Below are 22,415 nucleotides of genomic sequence, written 5' to 3' on the forward strand. Positions count from 1 at the left end.
GAGCCTGGGATAGAGGCCCACATTGGGCTCCCTGCTCATCGGGGAGTCTCCTTCTCCCTCTGCCTCTCACCCCTTTCTTGTGCATGCTCTCTCTCAAATAAATAAAAAAGAAAATTAAAAAAAAAAGAAATTATAGGGATGCTTGGGTGGCTCAGTCAATTAAGCCTCTGCCTTCGGCTCAGGTCATGATCCCAGGGTCCTGGGATTGAGTCCCACATCGGGCTCCCTGCTCAGCAGGGAGCCTGCTTCTCCTTCTGCCTGCTGCTCCCCTGTTTGTGTTCTCTCTCTCTCTCTGACAAATAAAATGAATAAAATCTTTTTATTTTTTTTAAAGATTTTTATTTATTTATTTGACAGAGAGATCACAAGTAGGCAGAGAAGCAGGCAGAGAGAGAGGAGGAAGCAGGCTCCCCGCTGAGCAGAGAGCCCGATGCGGGGCTCGATCCCAGGACCCTGGGATCATGACCTGAGCCGAAGGCAGAGGCTTTAACCCACTGAGCCACCCAGGCGCCCCGAATAAAATCTTTTTGAAAAAAGAAATTATAGGGGCACCTGGGTGGCTCAGTGGGTTAAGCCTCTGCCTTCGGCTCGGGTCGTGATCCCAGGGTCCTGGGATGGAGCCCCGCATCTGGCTCTCTGCTCAGCAGGGAGCCTGCTTCCCCTCCTCTCTCTGCCTGTCTCTCTGCCTACTTGTGATCTCTCTGTCAAATAAACAAATAAAATCTTTTTAAAAAACCACAAATGTTGGCTATTTGAAATGCTTCAGGCAAAGCTGATAGAGAGATGCCAAATAAAAATGTAATTCTTAGTGAAAAGGAAGAAAGAACTACAGATATAAATATTTTTAGAACAATAAAATAAAAATTCTAACTCTCTTAACCAGTGCATTTTTTTAAGAGAGAATGCACTAGTACCGGCAGGGAGGGGCAGAGGGAGAGAGAGAATCTTAAGCAGGCTTCACACTCAGCGTGGAGCCCAATGCAGAGCTTGATTTCACAATCCTGAGATCACGACCTAAGCCAAAATCAAGAGTCGGACACTTAACTGACTGAGCCGGTCAGGCACCCCAAACCAATACATTTTAAAATGTTGGCAAGATGGACGGATTCCTATAAGAAGAGAAAATGCCAATACTGAAACAAGAAGAAACTAACTTTTGAATAAACCAACAACCATGAAAGAACTGGAAATTTTAATCGAAAGAAGCCCCAGAATGTTTACCAGGAGGGTTCTACCAAACTTTCAAAGAACAAATAACACCTACCATATACAAATTATCACTGGGGCCTGGGGCGAGGAGGGGAAGAAATTCATTTTGTGAAGCTGGTATATCCTTGATTCCTCAACCGAAGAAGGACAATCTGGGAAAAGAATATTAGAGGCCCGTTTTACTTTCTAAATGCATATACAGAGGCGCCTGGGTGGCTCAGTGGATTAAAGCCTCTGCCTTCGGCTCAGGTCATGATCCCGGGGTCCTGGGATCAAGTCCCACGTCCGGCTCTCCGCTCAGTGGGGAGCCTTCTTCCACCTCTCTCTCTCTGCCTGCATCTCTGCCTACTTGTGATCCGTCTGTCAAATAAATAAATAAAATCTTTAAAAAAAATAAATAAATGCAGGGGCGCCTGGATGGCTCAGTGGGTTAAAATCTTTGCCTTCGGCTCAGGTCACTGTCTTAGGGTTCTGGGATAGAGCCCCGCGTCGGGCTCTCTGCTCAGCGGGGAGGCTGCTTCCTCCTCTCTCTCTCTCTGCCTGCCTCTCTGCCTACTTGTGATCTCTCTCTCTCTGTGTCAAGTAAATAAATAAAATCTTTTTAAAAATAAAAAAAAATAAATGCATATACAATTCCTAGATAAGATATTAGATAAGCAAATACAAATAATGTACTGAAAATAAAATGGCATTGAGTAGGTTTTAGTAAACATTGGAAAGTTAATGTAATGCACTATATTATGGAATAAAGTAGGAAAGTCACATGGTCACCTTCACAGATTAAAAAAAAAAATTGATAGGGGCACCTGGGTGGCTCAGTCGTTAAACGTCTGCCTTCGGCACAGGTCATGATCCCAGAGTCCTGGGATCGAGCCCCGAATTGGTCTATCTGCTCAGCGGGAAGCCTGCTTCTTCCTCTCCCACTCCCCCTGCTTGTGTTCCCTCTCTTGCTGTCTCTCTCTCTCTGTGTCAAATTAAAAAAATCTTTAAAAAAAAAAGAAAGAAAAGGAAGCAATACAAGCAAAAATCATAAGGAAAGACAACAAAGGATATTTCATAATGATGAAAGGAATAATTCACTGATATCATGTTAGTCTCATAAATCCTCATTCACCAACAACATAACTTCAAAATATATAAAGCAAAAACTGATACAGCTAAATGGAGAAATGGACATATCCTCACTAAAAGTGGGAGAGTTTATTATACCTTCCAGAAGGCAACAAATCAAACAGGAAAAAAAGGTAAGGGTGTAGCAGATAAGATGTAGAAAATTAATAAACCCGAATGGTCAGATCTCTGATCCCAACAATCAGAAAGCACATCCTTTAAAAACAGACAGGGGGCCCCTGGGCGGCTCAATCAATAAGCATCTGCTTTCGGCTCAGGTCATGATCCCAGGGTCCTGGAATCGAGTTCCGCATCTGGATCCCTGCTCAGCGGGAGGCCTGCTTCTCCTACTCCCACTTTCCCTGCTTGCGTTCCCTCTCTCGCTGTGTCTCCCTCTGTCAAATAAATAAATAAAATCTTTAAAAATTTTTTTTAAAAAACCACCATAGAGAACACTTCCAAAACAAAACAAAACAAAAAACCCACACACTAGGTCCAAAGGGAAATCTCAACACACTCCTAAGAATTTGTATCATTCAGATCATGTTCATTGAATAAAACCAGCAATCAACTACAAAAAGATGATCAAGGAAAAATCCAGGTACAGAGATAGTCAAAAATACATTTCTAAGTAATTTGGGGGTTCATCGACATTACATTTTTGGGGAACTGAATGACAAAGAATGGTACTGATGAGGGAGCAGAAGCCTGGCTGAGGACAAAGCAAAAGCTGGCACCTTGCACCCCCTCTCCACCCGCTCCCCTCAGTAATATGTGTAACATTCCTCAGACACCCCTGGCTGCCTTAAAAGAAAAACAAATAGTTAACTTGCAGAGATCACAATCCTGCAAGACAGGAGTCTCCCTTGGTCTACAAATGTCCTAGTGATTTACAACAAAGAAGCTATCTTATCAATAGCCCAACTTCCAGAGACAAGTAACTCAGTTCCTCAAGCCCTAATGTCGCCCTCCCCTCCATAAAACCAAAGGAGGCTGAGGCAGAAGGAAATGTAAATAAAGTTAAATTTCTTCTAAACCTAAAACTCACTGACAAGGATGCTTGATAGGAGGAATGTGACATTCCACCAGGAAACTCCCAATTGTCTTCATGTTAGTGCCTCGTTAGAGGGAAAAACAGCCTTGGCTTGACAATAACCAGGCCTCCAGTATCCTGACAGTGTTCTTTACCGTGACAGGCCTTCTTAACCTCCCTTTGTCCTCACCTACCCAACTCCTGTGTATATAATCAGTGACTCCTCAGGATAGCAGGGCGGCAGCTCTTTCCGCCCATGGGTCCTGTCCCCGTGCTTTAATAAACCACCATTTTGCACCAAAGATGTCTCAAGAATTCTTTCTTGGTCATCGGCTCCAGACCTCACCCCACCGAACCTCACCTATGTTCTAGAACTTCATCAGTACCACATATCAAAACCTGGAGAAGGCCTGGGTGGCTCAGTGGTTTAAGCCTCTGCCTTCGAATCAGGTCATGAGGGTCATGATCTCAGGGTCCTGGGATGGAGCCCAGCATCGGGCTCTCTGCTCAGCGGGGAGCCTGCTTCCCCCTCTCTCTCTGCTGCTTCTCTGCTTACTTGTGATTTCTCTCTCCGTCAAATAAATAAATAAAATCTTAAAAAAAAAAAAAGACCTGAAGTACACAGAATAACTAAATGCAGGGGAGAAATGTGGAGAATGAAGCAACAAAGCAGAAATAAATAAAATAAAATCCCTCCCCAAAAATAAGTAGGAGAGATTATCAGTAAACAAAATCCGGTTTGTTTTTATAACACTGATAAAACTATAAAATTTTGGACAACTTTGCAGAAAAAGAAGAGAAGGAACAAATAAGTATCAGGAAACCCAAAGGAAATATAACTCCAGATGCAAATAAATCATAAAAAATAACATGTATAAAGTATAAAAAATAACATGTATAAATGAATCTGAAATCCTAGATAAAACAGAGATTGTTGTAGGCAAATATAAATTACAAAAATTCATTCCAGGAGAAAGTGATGAATCTGAATAAACCAACACCCACAGAAGAAGTTGAAATGACAAAGAACTGCCAGAAAGGTACCGTGCGTGGATGACCTTTCAGTCAAATTCCACCAAATGCTCAAAGAGCAGATAACTTCACTGAACCACAACCATTCCAGATTGCAGAATAAGGTAGACGGTTCCCCCAAATTATAGAACAAGGCTAGCATTTCCCTACTGTCAAAACTGGGCAAGGACAGCGCAAGGAAGAAAACCACGGGCCAATTCCATTCTGAAAACAAACGCAAAACAACCCTAAATGAAATAGTATTAAAAGTCTGGCACAGCGGGGCGCCTGGGTGGCTCAGTGCGTTAATTAAGCCTCTGCCTTGGGCTCGGGTCATGATCCCAGGATCCTGGGATGGAGCCCCTCATTGGGCTCTCTGCTCTGCTGGGAGCCTGCTTCCCTCCCTCTCTCTGCCTGTCTCTCTGCCTACTTGTGATCTCTCTCTCTCTCTCTCTCTCTCTCTCTGTCAAATAAATAAATAAAAATCTTAAAAAAAAAAAAAAAGCCTGGCACAAGATAAGGATTGTTCATTATCACCACTATCGGTAACATTGCATTGGAATTTCAAGCCAAAGGGGAAGGGGAGAGCAAAGAGTTATAAAGAGTGGAAAGACTAACCTGTCATTTTGTTACCGCAAGGGGATCATTTAGTCAGGAGAGTATGGAGAATTAAAACAAGTAAGAGTGAGTTCAATAACGTAGCCAGAACAAGATTAGCCATAAAAGCACAACAGCCGTAACTGATAAGAAGAAAAAATCCAAGTCATAAATAAACAAGTAAAAACAGTAAAGTCCCAGGGAGTGAACCAGAGAACGCATGGGTAAGATATCCCAGGAGAAAATTATACCTGTGTCCAAGACGGAAAACTCAATATCACAAATCATAAATTCTCCCCAAATTAGTAACTTATTCATTACAAGCTCAATGAAAATCCAAGGCATTTGTTATGGAATTGACAAAGTCCATCTCACTCCCCATTCCCCTGCAGGACTCCCCAGGCTTAGAATCAAGGAGGCTCCCCTTCCTCACCCAAGTCTAGACACCTACTTGGAAACCACCTGTTCTGCCGTCCACCTGCCTCTCTCTGATTTGAATCAACCCACAAGGTAAACAGAGTAACAATGTTAGCATAACACAAGCATGTTGGTTAATAGGCAATTTTGTCCTGGAAGTTAATATTTTGAAGCAATCAGGGGCAAGTTTCTCACAGTTAAAGGGGGAAGCCTAGTGATCAAAGAGGATCTTTACACACACAAAGCTGCAAATCTGCAGAAGGCTCTTCCTTTAGATACACAGTGGCTCCTTTTGGTGGTTTAAAGACCATAATGCTTGCTGCAATGTTATGGTATGTGGCCAAGCTGTGAATGCTGATGAAGAAACTACAATGATATTCTCTCATATCAAAATGACAGATTAATGGGAGACAACACCTTCAATCAGATTTTTAATTTTGATGGAAATGGTCTCCATTAGAAATTACTATCTTCAGACCAGCATCTCTGAGAAGGAAGCACAAGCCCCAGCTTTTAAAGACTGCAAAGGGACTCAAGACGCTTCTTTTTTTTTTTTTTTTTAAGATTTTATTTGTTTGACAGAGATCACAAGTAGGCAGAGAGGCAGGCAGAGAGAGAGAGGAAGGGAAGCAGGCTCCCCGCTGAGCAGAGAGCCCCATGCGGGGCTCGATCCCAGGACCCTGAGATCATGACCTGAGCCGAAGGCAGAGGCTTTAACCCACTGCGCCACCCAGGCGCCCCTCAAGACACTTCTAAGCGCGAATGTCCGTGGAAATTTAACTGTGCTAGTATTTCCATTGGTTTCTCATTGGTATTTCTTATTGGTTTCGTAGCTCTCTGATTATAAAGTTGTGTACGTTTTGAACAATCTGTTCTTAGTTCTATTTTTCCTATAAAGCCTTGTTATTTATAGCGCACTGTTTTGTAGAACTCCCAAGTTTTTTCAGGAACGCGTATACCAGTTACGGCAAAATCACCTGTACTCAGAATAAGGGGGGACTCTGCCTTCTAACAAGCATTATTGATAGGTCCTAAGTTGGGGAGGGAGGGTGAAGGTTGGGAGTTAGTTCTCTGGACCTTGGGAACCACAGTCCATCATAGTTCCTCTCTTCTCTCCTACCTCCAGACCTCCGGGCCACCCAGGAAAAGTCACGGGGAAAGGCCCAGAATTTTGCCGCTTACGAGTTTACAGATCTTGAGCCAGTCGCTGAACCTCTGCAGGACTCAGTTTCCTCGCTCTTTAAATGGGAAGGCAGTGTGTTTGAAGAATCATGTTTAATTTAAAAATCTGCCTCTGATTCCCGCTTTGCCATTTACGCCGCTGTGACCTCGGACAAGTGACTCTGCTTCTTAACACGTCATCTGTAAAATGGGGTCTCTGCGAGAATTTAATGATGCTCCTCGCGTGCAAAGCACTTAGCACAAGAGGCGCGTTAAGCCCCAATAAATTGAAGTTCCTATTCTGGGAGGCGGGGAATTCTCGAGGGTATGAGGTTTGACTGCTGAGGCGGAAGAACCCAGAACTGGTGGGAAAAGACATGGCTGTGACTTCCCCACGGACAGTAAACACGTCCTGCCTGCCGGGTCTTCCCAGCTGAGGCCTCTCCATCAGCCGGACCCCCTAGCTTGCAAGAGCCACCAACCCGCTTCCAGTGTTTGGGGCCGCCTCCTGTCGCGCGGGTCCGAGAACGGACTACATTTCCCGACGTGCACCTCGGTTCGGGACCCCGAGGGGCCGGACCCCGAAGAGGACCTTGTCCCAGCCGCGTTAGAGGCTGGAGGTAGTAACCACCACTAAGGCAGCTTCTATATTTCGCTTTGCGAAGCCAGTCAGCCGCCGTCAATCCCACCTTGAGCCGCGGACCCGCAGGGTCTGTGAGGAGCGCTTGGCCCCCTCCTCCTTCCCTCCTCCAGGCGTCCAGCACCAAAGGGTTCCCAGGGTCCGAGGCCAGGCTTATCTCCCCGGGAGGATTCCTTCGGCCCCGCGGGGTCCCCACTGCGGCCCGAGGTTGGCAGCGGGGCTCTGGGGGCTAGGGGACAGCCTCGAGGCCGCCCGGGCGGAGACTACAACTCCCAGGCGGCACCGCGGCGGCGGCGGCGAGCACGTCACTCAAGCACCGCCGGCCGTCCCGGGAAGCGGCGCGGGCGGGGGCAGGGCTGGGGCCGACCGGGAGGCCGGTGCTGAGGATGGGGGCCGCCCGGCCGCCCCGCGCGTGAGAAGGCCGAGGGGCGCGCCACCCCATCGCGGGGCAGGCGCCCCCCGGGCCCAGCCACCCCCACCCCGCCCGCAGTCGTGGCCCGGGATGCGGAGCCGGGGGCCGCCGGTGGAGCTGCGCGGGGTGAGAGGCGCGGGGAAGGGGGCTGCCTGCTTCCCTCACCCTCGTCCACCACCGGCGGGCCCCGGCAGGAATTCGGGAGCCGCGCGGCCAGGCCCTCTTAGCGCCCTGACATTTGGGGGGAACAGGTGAACCCGCCGCCCTTCCCGCACCCCGCCCCGCTTGGGCAGCTAAATCAGAGGGGACGACCCTGCCCTTTTAAGGAGGCTTTTTGTTGCTCCTGCGGAGGCCCTCCCCCCAGGCCATGGCCACCAGGAGCCCCCTAAAACCCGCAGGGACTGCCCCCCATCCTGGCCATAGGGGCCCCCCCTCTGCATCCCGCGGGCAGCCAGTTTGAAGCGGCCTCCCGCAGCCCCCGGCCCCTCCCCCATGGAGGAGGAGGAGGGGGGGACCGCCAAGGAGTGGGGCACGACCCCCACGGGGCCCGTCTGGACCGCGGTGTTCGACTACGAGGCGGCGGGCGATGAGGAGCTGACCCTGCGGAGGGGCGACCGCGTCCAGGTGCTTTCCCAGGACTGTGCGGTGTCGGGCGACGAGGGCTGGTGGACCGGGCAGCTACCCAGCGGCCGTGTGGGCGTTTTCCCCAGCAACTACGTAGCCCCCGGCGCCCCCGCCGCGCCCGCGGGCCTCCAGCTGCCCCAGGAGATCCCTTTCCACGAGCTGCAGCTAGAGGAGATCATCGGTGTAGGGGGCTTTGGCAAGGTCTACCGGGCCCTGTGGCGCGGCGAGGAGGTGGCTGTCAAGGCCGCCCGGCTGGACCCTGAGCGGGACCCGGCAGTGACAGCAGAGCAGGTGCGCCAGGAGGCCCGGCTCTTCGGAGCCCTGAAGCACCCCAACATCATTGCCCTCCGAGGTGCCTGCCTCAGCCCCCCACACCTCTGCCTGGTGATGGAGTATGCCAGGGGGGGCGCACTGAGCAGGGTGCTGGCAGGCCGCCGGGTGCCCCCTCACGTGCTGGTCAACTGGGCTGTGCAGGTGGCCCGGGGCATGAACTACCTACACAATGATGCCCCTGTGCCCATCATCCACCGGGACCTCAAGTCCATCAACAGTAAGTGGTGTCCTCCCCTCAAAACTTGCTTCCACAGAATCTTGTGAGATCAAGCGTAGGTGGCGGGAAATGGGGACACCAGAAGACACTGCCTAGGGTGAGAAGGGGCAGCAGTATACCTTCCTGGCCAAGTGAGGCAGGCCTCTCCCATTAAGGGAGGAAAAGGAGGCTCAGAAAGGTCAAGGGGCCACCTGTACCCCAGACTATAGAGTCACAGTAGCTCAGTAAATGTGACCAGCCCTGCCCTCCTGGCATCAAACAGCACCGATGCAGTGGCCGCCCTCATGGCATTCGCTGTCCAGCCTTGATGCCAGAGTCTGCCGGGCGGGGATAGAAAGAGCCTAGCCTGGAGTCAGGGTTTCTCAGCCTCGGCACTATTTACTTTGGGGGCCGGAGGATTGGAGCAGGCTGCCCTGTGTGTCGGGGACCCTTTAGCAGGCTCATTGGCCTCTGCCCACCAGATGCCCCGAGCATCCCCCATCCCCATCCCCAATTATGATAACCGAAACTTGTCTCCAGACATTGCCAGATGTCCCCTGGGGGTGGGGGGAGGATAAAGCCACCCCCACTTGAGAACCACTTCCTAGAGTCCTCCCAGGCCTCTGTCCCAGCTAGCGGAGGCCAAGTGGAGGTGAGGGAGGAGGAAGTGGGATGTGCCTTATGTAAAAGCTTCCAGGCTTCCTGGCTTATCCCAGGCTCTCAGAAGTTGCTTGGTTGGTTGAATGGGAACTGGGGCCAGGCAGAAGGGAAGGCTCCCCAGGACCCCCACTTAGGTCCAGGAGCCTCTCGTGATGTTAGCACGTGTTAATTGAGCACCTCTTCCCAGTGGTTTCCACCCTTGTGGTCCTCACAAACTAAAGATTTCATTCATTCCCCAGTACTCCCGGAGCCACACCCTGCCCGGGGTCCTAAGTATACAGCAGGGGAAAGCCTGCCTTCCTGGCTCCTCCCATCCTTCCTCTGCCCTACCTCTCTCCCTTCCCTTCCACACTGATGGATCCATTCTTTCTTTTCTCATCTGGTGTTTGCTGGGCCAAGTCATGTGCTAAGGAAAGGGCCCAGCAGTGAATGAGGCCAGGGTGTGCCCTGCCCTCACCTGAAATGTGACGGGTTCCCCTTTGCCCTCACCTTTGGACCCCCGCATCTCATCTACTTCTGGTTTCTGCCAATTCCGCACCTTGACATTTGTTTGAATCCATCTTGCGGGGTTTTTTGTGTTGGGTTTTTTTGTTTGTTTGTTTTTTATAAATTTTGTCGCTCTGCCCTCCCCCACCCACCCCGCAATGGCAAAGCCCCTGCAGCAGAAGGATGTGTGTTCCTTACCTTCTAGGCCTCGCATTTGGGCACTAACAGAGCTGCCAGGAGCTCGAGGGGTGCCAAGCGCTGTGCCAGGGCTGGGGAATGGAGCAAGAGACACACAGATGGCTCCTGCCTTCCCTGATGCTCTGATATGCTGGGCAAGTGGAGGCAGGATGGGCAGCGTGTCCTCTTGAAGGCTGATGGTGCTCTTCTTGGCCCTTCCTCACCCCTGCTGATTCAACAGCCTGAAGGCGGAGTGTAAGGACCCACACCCGTGCCCCCAGGTTTCCTGCAGCCATTGCCACCGGACATAGGGTTGTTGGGGCTCTGTAGGTTCAGTCAGTGGGACAGGTCTGTGGCTGGGACAGGTCATGGGGCCTCACAGCCCGGCTTCCTCCATTCCTCTTTCCCGAAGGAGCCCCTCTCCTGGTGTCGCACATACACTGGTTCATTCAACCAGTAATTCATAAGCAGAATTAAGTATATGAGGCCCTATCCTAAGCTCTGGGATTACAGAAGTGAACCAGGCAAGATCTCCCCATATGGAAGTTAGAGGCCAGTAAATAGAAGTGGATGATGGTTATTTAGATGCGTACGTAAAGAGAGAGACGACAGAGTTTCCAGAGGATCAGGGGCTCTGAAGGAAATAAAGTAGATCACAGATGAGACAGAAGGAGCTCTTGGAGTCAGATGGGCAGGGGAGGCCTGAGCAAAGACGACCCAGCCTTTTGAAAGTCTGGGCGGGACCAAGGTCCCGAGGTGGGAATGAACATGCCTTGTTGGAGAAAACAGCGAGGAGACCAGAGGGGCTGGAAGAAGAGGAATGAGGCAGAGTTAGGAGATGAGGTCAGAAGTGTAAGCAGGGCCCAGATCAGGATGACCCTGGGGGCAATGATGAGGATTTGGGGTATTTTAGTCAATGCCCTTAGAGGGTTTCTAAGCAGGGGTGGTGCAGATGGGAGCATGTTCCCTCTGTCACAGGGTCACCCCACAAATAGGAGAGGTGGGGACCAAGAAGGGAGGGATGGAGTCACATGCCAGAGAGTCGAGGGAGGCCTCTGGGCTTTGGTGACGGGAGATGTAGCCAGAAAGGATCAAAGACCCAGGTGGGGGACTAAGGACCAATTACGGTGACATCACACACTAATAACAATAGCCAGGATTTTGTAAGGATGAACTGTTGCTTCGGGCCCTAAATCCATCCTACAACCCTCTAGGGTAAATATTACCGTTGTCTCCATTTAACAGAGGAGAAATTTTAGCGTTAAGAAGAATACATTAACAAGGATATGCAGCTAGTGAGTGGCAGAGTGGGATTCAAACCTAGGCAGGACCCTGTATACTTTGGGGCCTCTGTTTGGTAGAAGCTGGTAGAACATCATAGCAGTTAAGAGATTGGGCTCTCGGGACAGATCTCAATCAGGTCTTTGCTGCACAGTTTTCTAGCTGTATGATCTTGGCCAGGAGACTTCATTTCTCTGAGCCTAGTTGATAAAATGGGCTGCTTTCTAGTTAATTCACGTGAAGGGCTTAGCACAGTGCGTGCCATATAATGGACTGCTGATAAACACCAGCCGTGATTATAATCATTGTTAGGAACCATCCCAGGCAGCAAGTTGGAACCACTCAATATGCTTGGGGGATATATCTGTCCGATTTTGTCACCCTAATGCTATGAAACAAGCCACCCCCAAGACTCAGTGTCTTAAAACTTGATGTCATTTATTGCTGCTCACACATGTGCACGCCAGCCGGAGGGTAAGCTGTAGGCTGGGCTCAGCTGGAGAGCCTTGACTCCAAGTAGCTCCCATGCACTCTGGACCAGCAGGCTAGCCGAGCAGAGCGTGGTCTCGTGGTGATGGCAGAAGCTGAGAGGGCAGGCAGACGGATGAGACCCCTCAAGGCCTAGGCTAGGACCTGGCATTCTGTCACTTCAGCCTCATCCTGTTGACCAAAACAAGTCACGTGGCCAACAACTGGAAGTCAAGGAGGGGGAAACGTGCTCTGCCTCTTTCCCGGGGGAGAGGAATGCACAATCACGTGGCCAGGACTGTGATGCTGCAGAAGGGAGTAGAATGCTCCCCTACCACGCAGTTTGCCACAGGGGGTGAGAAAGACAAAGGAGAACCACATTCATCCCTTCTGCTCATGGCCTGTAGTCCCTACCTCTGGGCTGGCTGGAAATTCAAGGCCTAGACCAAGGAGAACCAAGGCTTTGGCTACTGACCTTGGAATGAGCTCCCCAGAGCCCAGGTTGAAGTCAGGAGGGTAGTGGGCCCAGGAGAAGCCCCCTCCGCATTCATGGGCGCCTGGGGCAGGGATTGGACTGCATGGAAGGGTCCACGATATTCCAGACCAGGAAAGGAGCCACTGCTGGGAAGGGGATGGACAGCTCAAGGTGAGGGGGAGAACAAGTCGGGGACTCCAGTTGAGGCAGGGGCCAGGACACCAGGGTCTGCAGCCCAGAAGCTGTGGGGTGACCCACTTTTCTTCCTCCCTACCCCCCAGTCCTTATCCTGGAGGCCATCGAGAACCACAACCTCGCAGACACGGTGCTCAAGATCACAGACTTCGGCCTCGCCCGCGAGTGGCACAAGACCACCAAAATGAGCGCTGCGGGGACTTATGCCTGGATGGCTCCAGAGGTTATCCGTCTCTCCCTCTTCTCCAAAAGCAGTGATGTCTGGAGGTGCTGATGGGGGCGGCGGGGGAGTCCTGGCAATGGGGGAGCGGGGGCAGGGGGAGGGGTGACAGAGTGGGAGGGGCGGTCTCCCAGTGAAGCGAGGATCCGGGCCTGGCCAAGGGGCCCACTGACAAGGTCAGGCCGGCAAACACCAAAGCGGGTGTCTGCTCCGTGTGGTCAGGTGGCAGCTGAGGACTCGGATTTGAGTGGAAAATTCCAAAGATCTAGAGATAAGGTGTCAGCACCAGGGCCCTCAGACACCATCTAGCATGCCACCCCACTTGTCAGCAGGAAACTGAGGCCTTTGGAGGTGTCCATCCATCCACCCAGCCAGTCCATCTGTCCACTCTGGGTGCTAGGGATACGGCAGGAAATAAAAGTAGACACATTTCCTGCCCATGGGGATAGTAAATAAATAAACACACAAAAAACTGGGAAAACAGCTGGTTTTTAGTTTAAAAAGTCCTAAAATAATTTCAAAAGATAGCGAGCTAATCCCTCAGGACAAAGCAGCGGACAGTATTAAGAGCCAGGGGGGCAGATCGAAAAGCCGGAGGATGACTTTGGGGAAGGCTTTGCTGGGAAGCGAGACTTGAGCTGAGTTCGTGCTGACACGAGGGAGCCAGCCCTGCACAGTTTGGGGGAAGAAGCTTCCCAGGCAGTGCGGACAAGGCCCACAAAGGAGACACCAGCGTGAGAACAAGCTTGGTCCATTCCAGATGCAACTACGAGGCCCACGTGGCTAGAGCAGAGCAGGCAAGGAGAGAGGTGGTAGGAAATGACAGAGGAGAGAGCTGGACGAGGGACCAGGCACTGGGCTTTATTCTAAGTGCGGGTGAAAGCTGAGAGTGGCCTTGGTGAATGGCATGGTCTGGCTGAGTGTTGCAAGGCTCCCTGGGCTGGAGGATGAGGACAGAATTGTGGGGGACAGGAGTAGTGGGGGCGGGCGCCAGTGAGGAGGCTGTTGCCCTCACCAGCGAGGCTGGTTGGTGGCAGCTGGACCTCTTCAACCCCTGGCCTCCTCCTGGGAGGGAGCCCAACCCGGGTCAGTCCCCAACTGAGGCTCCAGATGGACCAAGCAGCAAAGTCATGGCTTTGGGGCAGACAAATCAGACAGGAGGTCTCCGTGAGAGCAGTGCAGCCCTTCGGAGAAGGCTCTGAGTGGCTTTACGTTGAAGCATTCATCTGTGGTACCGAACATTTAACAGAGTCAGATCTCGGTGGCAAGGAGCAGAAAACCCCAAACGCAACAAACAGAAGCTCCTGCTTGCATGTAAAGCCCAGGGCCCCTATGGGGCCCTCGGTGACAGGAATTCGGGATCCTAGATCAGGGGGTTCCTCAACAGGGGTGTCATTGACATCAGGCAAGGTCATTCTTCCTTGTGTGGTCCCACCTGTACTTTTCAGGACACCAGACATACTTGGTTCCCGTCCCCCAGGCGTCATCACGCTCCCTGGTCATCGTGACCGTCCAAACATCCCCACGGGTTTCCAGCGACGCGGGGGAGGCACGGGGTTCACACCACTGCTATTTCCTCCACCTCGCGTGGCCTCCGTTCCCAAGCTTACTTCATCATCCAAAGTGGCTGCTTGGGCTCCGGCTTTTAGGACCACATTACAGCCAGTAGGAAGGCCAAAAGCGGAAAAGACACCCCTTCTTTCTAAGGACACTTCCCGGAAGTTAGTTGCAGCGGATGTAGCCTCCTCCATCCCACTGTCCGGAGCCGTCGCCACAGGGGCTCCCTTAGCCACAAAGGAGGATGGAAAACGATTTCAGACAGGATACGCCCCACTCAGAGTCACCAGTGTTGGCTGTGAGAAGGGAGGCTGCCAGCCGGAGGAGAGGAGACGTGGTGTCCCTCTTGCTCTGGGGCCTAGAACGGTGTCTGGCGCAGAGCGGATGTGTTTCTATGTGGAGTGAACGCACGTGTGGATGTGGGGGAGCCCGGGGACCTTCCACATGCCGGGCGCTGCATGAGATGGTCGTTAGGCTCCCGAGGGAGCTCAGTTTCCCAGAGCAGATGGACCCGCAGGGGACCAGCAGAGGGGTGCATATCCATTAAGGACACTGTCATGGGCCTCAAGCAGGCCTGAGACCTGTCCACTCACTGGCTATGTGACCTTTAGGCAGACAACTTAGCCTCTCTGAGCCTGCGCCTGCTCGCCGGATAAAATGGGGGTCATACCCATACCTTCTGCCTTACAGGGCTGTTGTGAGGATTACTGAGAGCGCCTAGCACGGTGCTGGCCTGGAGTAAGTGCTTTATACATGTTAAATAGTGTTAACTTGTTTTTAGAGGTAAGTGCTGAGGGGTCTTGTGGGAACATAGAGGAGGGGCCTCTAACCTAGCTTTGGAGGCTGTGGAATCAAGGAAGGCTTCCTGGTAGAGAGGGTACCTGAATTCTGACTTAAAGGACAGTTATGCAAAGGGAAGGATGCCCTCGACAAAGGGAACAGCATGTGCGAAGCCAGAGTGTAGGAAGAACGGGGCTTGTTCAACTTGTTCAACGTGGCCGCAGCTGATGCTAGGGTTGGTGCAGGGGCGAGAGCGCTTAGAGGCAGGGGCTACAGGGGTCATCAGAGGTCAGGGTTAAGAAAAGCGCCTTTGCCCCATGGGCACAGGGGACACACTGAAGGTTTTCAGGTAGGGGTGAGGGGAGAGAGAGCCAACCCCACAACATCTATTTGAGATCAGGCCGGCAGAGGTCAATCATGTTCTTGTGGCCTCACTGGGGGTTGCTGGGGTGAGGGAGGCCCCCCAGGGGACCAGAGGCAGGGCTGGGGTGTAGGTAAGGATTGGGGTGGGCTGCAGCATCACCCCTCCCTCTTCCCCACCTGCAGCTTCGGGGTGCTGCTCTGGGAGCTGCTGACGGGTGAGGTCCCCTACCGTGAAATCGACGCCTTGGCCGTGGCGTATGGCGTGGCTATGAACAAGCTGACGCTGCCCATCCCCTCCACGTGCCCCGAGCCCTTTGCCCGCCTCCTGGAGGGTGAGCCAGGGCCCTGTGGAGATAGGCTCAGCTCGGGTGGCAGGGGCCCTCGGGCCAGCCCTCACCCCTTCACACCCATCCATCCCAGTGGGCCCAGGAATGAGGGAGAAGGGGCCGCAACCATCAGACCACACACTGCCTCCATGGCCCCCAGACTCTTGTTCTGGCCAGGCCCAGGCTCCTCGGGGCAGCTGTTAGTATTCACTGGCCCCGGGATTCCTCCCTGATCCTTGATTCTGCCACACATGAGGGAGCGGGTCCCCAGGTTTCTCTCCCAGAGTTTCACTGAGTGAAATGTTGCCGGGAATTTGGCTCTGCCTTCCTTCCCCTCGGCTCCATGGACGTTGTCGGTCCACAGTCCCCTGAAGTCTTGCCTTCCACGGAGCAAGGTGATGCCCCAGAGCACGACCACTGACATCTCCCCTCCCAACGCTGTCCTCCCCACCCCCACCCCAGAATGCTGGGACCCAGACCCCCACGGGCGGCCAGATTTCGGGAGCATCTTGAAGCGGCTTGAAGTCATCGAACAGTCAGCCCTGTTCCAGATGCCACTGGAGTCCTTCCACTCACTGCAGGAAGACTGGAAGCTGGAAATTCAGCACATGTTCGATGACCTCCGGACCAAAGAGAAGGTGAAGGCAGGGGACAGAGTGGGAGGGATGGAGGAGCGAGAGCCTGCATTCCGGGGCCTTCGGTGGGGCAGAGGCCCCTCCCCTGAGCCGCAGTTTTGGGGTCCATGCAGAGCCAAGGGGGGCTTCTTTGCATAATAAGAAAAGGCACCGTGCACTGACATTCTTACAAGTGATGCTGCCTGATCTATGGGGTTCTGAAACCCAACAGCCAGAACGGGAGGGAGGGGGGAGGCAAGGGAGACGTGACATGAAGGCAGCTTTGCAAAGTATGAACAGCGGCTGATCTCCAGTGGTGAACAGTACATTGGTGCACTACTCTGCCTTTTTTGGATGTTTGAAGTTTTCCAAATTGAGGAGCCAAAAAATTAAAAATCAAAGGGGGAAAAAAATAAAGCCACCCCTTTCTTTGTGCTAAAACAGTCTCGCCTCCTGACAGGGCTGGTAAAGAGTGAGTTGCCCCATCACTGATCGTGCTCGTGCTGTGCCCTGACCACAGCAGCCGCGGGTGCATCCCGGGGAGGGGGGGGCCGGAGAGAGGTGGGTACGGGGCTGGGGGCCAGATATGTATGCCCCCTCATCCCCAGCCGCCCGTCTCCTCCCCAGGAGCTCCGGAGCCGGGAGGAGGAGCTGCTGCGCGCCGCCCAGGAGCAGCGCTTCCAGGAGGAGCAGCTGCGGCGGCGGGAGCAGGAGCTGGCGGAGCGCGAGATGGACATCGTGGAGCGGGAGCTGCACCTGCTCATGTGCCAGCTGAGCCAGGAGAAGCCGCGGGTCCGCAAACGCAAGGGCAACTTCAAGCGCAGCCGCCTGCTCAAGCTGCGGGAAGGCGGCAGCCACATCAGCCTGCCCTCCGGTACCGCCCCCTCGCCCCGCGCCCCGGAGGCTGCCGGGAGCAGGCCTAACAAGGGCTTTCCCTCTTCCTTTTAGTTTGTAAACTTTTTTTTTCTTGCTAACTATATCACGCATGTGGAGAAAGACCAGAAAACAGTACAGCTTCGGGAGCACATATAGGCCCCCGCCCCATGAAGGCAGAGAGAACCTCCAGCCACCCCGAGTGCCCTCACGCCCCCTCCGAACACCAACCCCCAGCCACCCCCACGTCCACCGAGAGTAACCTCTATTATGACCTTCGAGGCATTCATTCCTCTACTTCTCTTCGTTGTTTCCTCTCCCACCTGTTTTTGGTTTTGTTTTTGTTTTCTTTTTAAATGATCTTTCAGTCTCCTGCTTTTTCTGGCTTGCCAGAAATTTGTTGAGGAACATCATTTATCCTGCATGGCATCTCCCACAATGGGAGCGGATGTTGCCGCTTGCATCCCCCTGGATCCCCCTGGCATCGCAGAACACACCCCTCCTTCCCCTGCATTTCCGATAAAGTGGTATTAAACCATGTGAAATTGCTGACCTTCAGCCCTTTTTGTTTCACGTGGCTTAATCAGTTTCAAGTTCAGGTTTGAGCTCCTGTTTTCCCAAAGGCTGCTTCCTAGGGACCCTTACAGTGCTCACCTCCATAAGCCCTGTAAAGTCTGCTCGTCTCTGTCTCTGGGATATTAGAAGCCACAGTGCAGTGCTCAGAACAGCACTGGCCAACAAAACCCAATGCAAGCCACATGGCTGAGTTTTAAATCTCCTCCTGGCCGCCTTAAAAGCTGGAAAAAGAAATAGGTGGCATTGAATTTAACAATATATTTTATTTAGCCCAATATATAGATCCAAAATGTCATCGTGTCCCATGTAACCAACACAAGAAATGTTGTTAGGTTATTACCTTCTTTTTTCATACTCAATCTTTGAAACCCAGCATACGAGTTACAGTTACAGCGCATCTCACTCGGGCCAGGCACTAAATTTGCATCAAAAAATACTTGATCTGCGTTTGGATTTCATGAAATTTGCAGTTGGGAAAGTAGACTCATACACACACACACACACACACACACACACACACACGTGATTCACATACCCAAGTAGTTCCAAACGTGCTTCAACGTTTTCAATAACCAAACTGAGTATCCATTTCTAAGTTTAAGTTTAAATCCACTGCAACCACACAGATGAAGTGTAAACTCTCCAGTTCCTCAGAGGCCGTCCCACACGGCAAGTGCTCAGTGGCCACATGTGGCTAATGGCCACCACGTTGGATACTTAGGCCTAGATCCATAGTCAATCCTTAGTTAATTAGGGACCCAGTTAGGATCCTTCCTCTCAACCTCCAGCATGTGCCAGAGGTCTCTCGTGGGCTTGTCACAGTTACAAGGCTGCCCTTTACCCCAGAGGTGCAGGAGGCCCAAAAGTGGGCACCCTCCCCCCATCCCTGGCCTCCAGGTAACTTGGGCAATTTGGGAATGCAAAACAGTGGGGTTCCCATTCTAGCACTCCTTCTATCCTACGAAGGGACCTTCTCTTTGGCTACCCATGGAGCTGCTTGCTCAGGAAAGTCTCTTTCTTTTTGCAGGCTTCGAGCATAAGATCACAGTCCAGGCCTCTCCAACCCTGGACAAGCGGAAAGGATCCGATGGGGCCAGCCCCCCCGCGAGCCCCAGCATCATTCCCCGGCTGAGGGCCATTCGCCGTGAGTATCTCCCCAGGCCCTGACCCATCGGTCGTCAACAAACTTTCTCTGCGCGCATGCCCTGCCCTGAGCCAGAGGAACAGGAACAACAGGGACAAGACAGGCAGGGTCCCCTCCCCGATTCTCACTGGAGAGACAGAATAAACAAGCCAACAAGTAAGTAAGGGGGACAGTTTGCTGTAGCGATAAGTGCTGTAAAGGAGAGCAGGGAAGGGAATAAAAGAGCAAAATGGCTGTTTCACATCAGGAAGGCCCGTGTAAGGAGCTGGGGTTTGAGCAGGGACCTGCGGGATGAGAAGGAGAGAGGAGGGCCAGGATCCAAAGGAAGTATGTCCCTGCCAGAGGGACCAGCAAGGGCCAAGGCCGGCGGGGTGGGGGGTGGGGGGGAGCTGGATCCAAGAGTGAGGCGGGGAGCACAGGGGGCAGAGACTGTCCAAGACCCCATAACCCAGGGGCTTCTCTTGACCCAGTGACTCCTGTGGACGGTGGTGGCAGCAGCAGTGGCAGCAGTGGTGGTGGCAGTGGGACATGGAGCCGCAGCGGGCCCCCAAAGAAGGAAGAACTGGTTGGAGGCAAGAAGAAGGGCCGGACCTGGGGACCCAGCTCCACCCTGCAGAAGGAGCGGGCTGGAGGGGAGGAGAGGTACATGCCGCTGACAGCCCACCGCTGGCCCTGCCCCTGGCCCCCAGCCCCCCTCCCCCACAGCCAGCAGGCCTGCACTGTAACCCCCTCCCCCCATCTCTGGTGCCCCCTGCAGGCTGAAGGCCCTGGGGGAAGGAAGCAAACAGTGGTCATCAAGCGCCCCCAACCTGGGCAAATCCCCCAAACATACACCGATCGCCCCAGGCTTCGCCAGCCTCAATGAGATGGGTAAGAGGGTGAGGGTGCCTTTAAAATGGAGAGGGAGGGGCATCGGGAGGGAAACATAACCCAAGAGGAAGAGGTGACCGCTCCTCCGGCTTGGGGACTTGGGGGCTTACCGGGAGGGAGCCGCGGCACTGGACCGGCACTGGGTCGGCAACATTCCTGGAAAGGTCCGGGGGCAGCCGCTGGTTGCAGGCTCATTCCCTGGGGCAAGGGGCTCTGGGGCGGGAAAGAGTCCGGAACCATGTTTGGTGGAACTTGGTAGCCACGCTGCCCAGACGGTCTTTCGGAGCAGCCCCCTTGCCACCGAGTCCCCCGGGCACCGTGGGATCAGCGGGGTGGGGTGGGGGGGCGGCCAGCCCCGGGAGGCGAGTGACGGGCCCTCTCCCGGTTGCAGAGGAGTTCGCCGAGGCGGACGGTGGCAGCAGCGTGCCCCCCTCCCCCTACACCACCCCGTCCTACCTCACCGTGCCGCTGCCGGCCGAGCCCTCCCCGGGGGCGCCCGCGCCCCTCTCCCGGCCGGGCCACGGCGGCCGGCGGCGCTGCGAGCTGGCCCTGCTGGGCTGCGCCACGCTGCTGGGCGCCGTGGGTCTGGGCGCCGACGTGGCCGAGGCGCGCGCGGCGGACTGCGAGGAGCAGCGGCGCTGGCTGGACGGCCTCTTCCCCCGCGCCGGCCGCTTCCCGCGGGGCCTCAGCCCGCCCGGGCGCTCGCCCGGCCGCCGCGACGACGCGGCTCCCGGCCCGGGCCTGGCGCCCTCGGCCACCCTGGTGTCGCTGTCGTCCGTGTCCGACTGCAACTCCACGCGTTCGCTGCTGCGCTCCGACAGCGACGAGGCCGCGCCGGCCGCGCCCTCCCCGCCGCCCTCCCCGCCCAGCACCAACCCCCTAGTGGACCTGGAGCTGGAGAGCTTCAAGAAAGACCCCCGCCAGTCGCTCACGCCCACCCACGTCACGGCCGCGCGCGCAGTGAGCCGCGGGCACCGGCGGACGCCGTCGGACGGGGCGCTGGGGCAGCGGGGGGCGCCTGAGCCCGCGGCTCCCCGCCCTGGTGAGTGAGGCGCCCGGCAGCCAGGGTGCAGAAAGCCACCCCCCTCCCCTGCCCCCCGCCAAGGTCCCAGCCCAGCGGCGACCCCCTCAATGCCAGGGTCTGTGTCCCCACGGCCCTCACTGCTGGGTGGTCCAGCCCCGGGATGCAGGAGAGGTGGCAAACCGAAGTGCTTCCAGGGGCCAGGCGGGTGACATTCGTGGGGACAGCAACAGCTATGGGGAGCCTGCTGTGCCAGACGCTGTTCCCTGGGCATTTATTAACAAGGCCAAAGACGATCAGCGTAGGAATCGCATAGGAATGGGCTATACCTACTACCAGGCACTGGGCAGGGAGGGAGCTGCTGTCCTGCCCCTCAGAGACAGTACTGTGCTTCAGGTCTCTCCGCTGGGCTGTGTGCCCGCACCCCCCCCCCCCGCACTTCAGAGAGGGATTGGTGGGGGAGCGCTTTATCTAGAGGGGTGACAGGGGAACAGGCTGTGACAGCTTAAGGAAGATGCTCAGAGTCGCTCCCAGATGAGTGAGCACTTAGGGGTGCTGGGGGCCAAGGCCAAGGTCTTGCCCCAGCTGGAGAGCAGGCCAAACATCAGCAGGTATTTCCAAAAAAAGTCAAAAATTCCACTTCTCCTGTAAAGGTCCTGGCTTTTCAGTGCCATCCTCTGGCCCACCCCATTGACCTCATCTGATCCTCTCTTACCAGGCCCTCGAGACCCCCTGGACTTCCCCCGCCTGCCCGACCCCCAGACCTTGTTCCCGACCCACCGCCGGCCCCCTGAGTTCCCTGGCCGCCCTACCACCCTGACCTTCGCCCCAAGACCCCGGCCGGCTGCCAGCCGCCCCCGCCTGGACCCCTGGAAACTGGTCTCCTTTGGCCGGACACTCAGCATCTCGCCTCCCAGCAGGCCGGACACCCCAGAGAGCCCCGGACCCCCTGGCATGCAGCCCACGCTGCTTGACATGGACATGGAGGGGCAGAGCCAGGACAGCACCGTGCCCCTGTGCGGGGCCCATGGCTCCCGCTGACGCCCGCCCTCCACCGCCCGCCTGGGCAGCCATGAATGTAGCACCCCAGGCCCCGCCCCGGCCTGCTGTGCCACAAGGCGGGGGAGGCCCTGGGCAGGATACTCGCTCTATTTATTGGGGAAGGGGGGAGGGGGTCACTTAATTTATTCCTTTGTACCCCAGAGGGTGGGGCCCTGTGCCCACCCTGCAGTTGGGGGGAGGGCGGGCAGGGATACTCAGGGACAGGGCATCATAGGGATTCGGCACAAAACGCAGCATTAAAGGTAACCCCTGCCCCCTACCGCTCTTGGCTGTGTCTTTCCCCAGCCCAGGCCCTGATCCTGGGTCATCCCCAGGAGGGAACCCCCACCCCCCATCCCACACTTCCTCCCTGAGCCTCTGGGTTTCTGAGATCCAGAGGGGGAAGCCCAGGCATGGTCTCTCCCTGGTCCCCACAAGAACACCACACAAAGAGGTTACGGTCACCAGTGACAAGTGCTTTACCAGCAAACACACGAGTCAGGGGAAGTTACATGGTGAGGTGGGCGTGGGGGGAGGGAAAGCAA

At 54.5% G+C, this 22,415-nt stretch overlaps 1 protein-coding gene and 1 long non-coding RNA gene across 2 annotated transcripts in view; one reads left to right on the plus strand and one right to left on the minus strand.

Moving 5' to 3' along the window:
- The window catches only part of LOC308358655, a 36,471-nt gene extending 29,032 nt beyond the window's left edge, over positions 1 to 7,439 (minus strand). Inside the window, exon 1 of the long non-coding RNA XR_013968328.1 lies at positions 7,228 to 7,439. This is a non-coding gene — a long non-coding RNA (uncharacterized lncRNA). The remainder of the gene's footprint in view (positions 1 to 7,227) is intronic.
- Positions 7,440 to 7,528: 89 nt separating this feature from the next.
- MAP3K10 (mitogen-activated protein kinase kinase kinase 10) lies at positions 7,529 to 22,149 on the plus strand. The gene is made up of 10 exons (XM_080828942.1): positions 7,529 to 8,764; positions 12,572 to 12,752; positions 15,589 to 15,737; positions 16,194 to 16,369; positions 16,973 to 17,219; positions 18,822 to 18,938; positions 19,409 to 19,580; positions 19,696 to 19,808; positions 20,200 to 20,850; positions 21,548 to 22,149. Exons 1-10 carry the CDS (start codon positions 8,083 to 8,085, stop codon positions 21,868 to 21,870), a joined length of 2,811 nt encoding a protein of 936 aa, XP_080685068.1. The 5' UTR covers positions 7,529 to 8,082; the 3' UTR covers positions 21,871 to 22,149.
- The last annotated feature ends 266 nt before the right edge of the window (positions 22,150 to 22,415 follow it).

The sequence above is a fragment of the Martes martes genome (genome assembly GCF_963455335.1).
Source record: "Martes martes genome assembly, chromosome: 17".
Lineage (NCBI taxonomy): Eukaryota > Metazoa > Chordata > Mammalia > Carnivora > Mustelidae > Martes > Martes martes.

Bases quoted from the DNA above. Each gene is read 5' to 3' on its own strand.
- MAP3K10 (XM_080828942.1), top strand. From the start codon at position 8,083: ATGGAGGAGGAGGAGGGGGGGACCGCCAAGGAGTGGGGCACGACCCCC. The intron at 8,765-12,571 runs GTAAGTGGTGTC...CCTACCCCCCAG, and splicing joins GGACCTCAAGTCCATCAACA to TCCTTATCCTGGAGGCCATC. The intron at 19,581-19,695 runs GTACATGCCGCT...TGCCCCCTGCAG, and splicing joins CGGGCTGGAGGGGAGGAGAG to GCTGAAGGCCCTGGGGGAAG.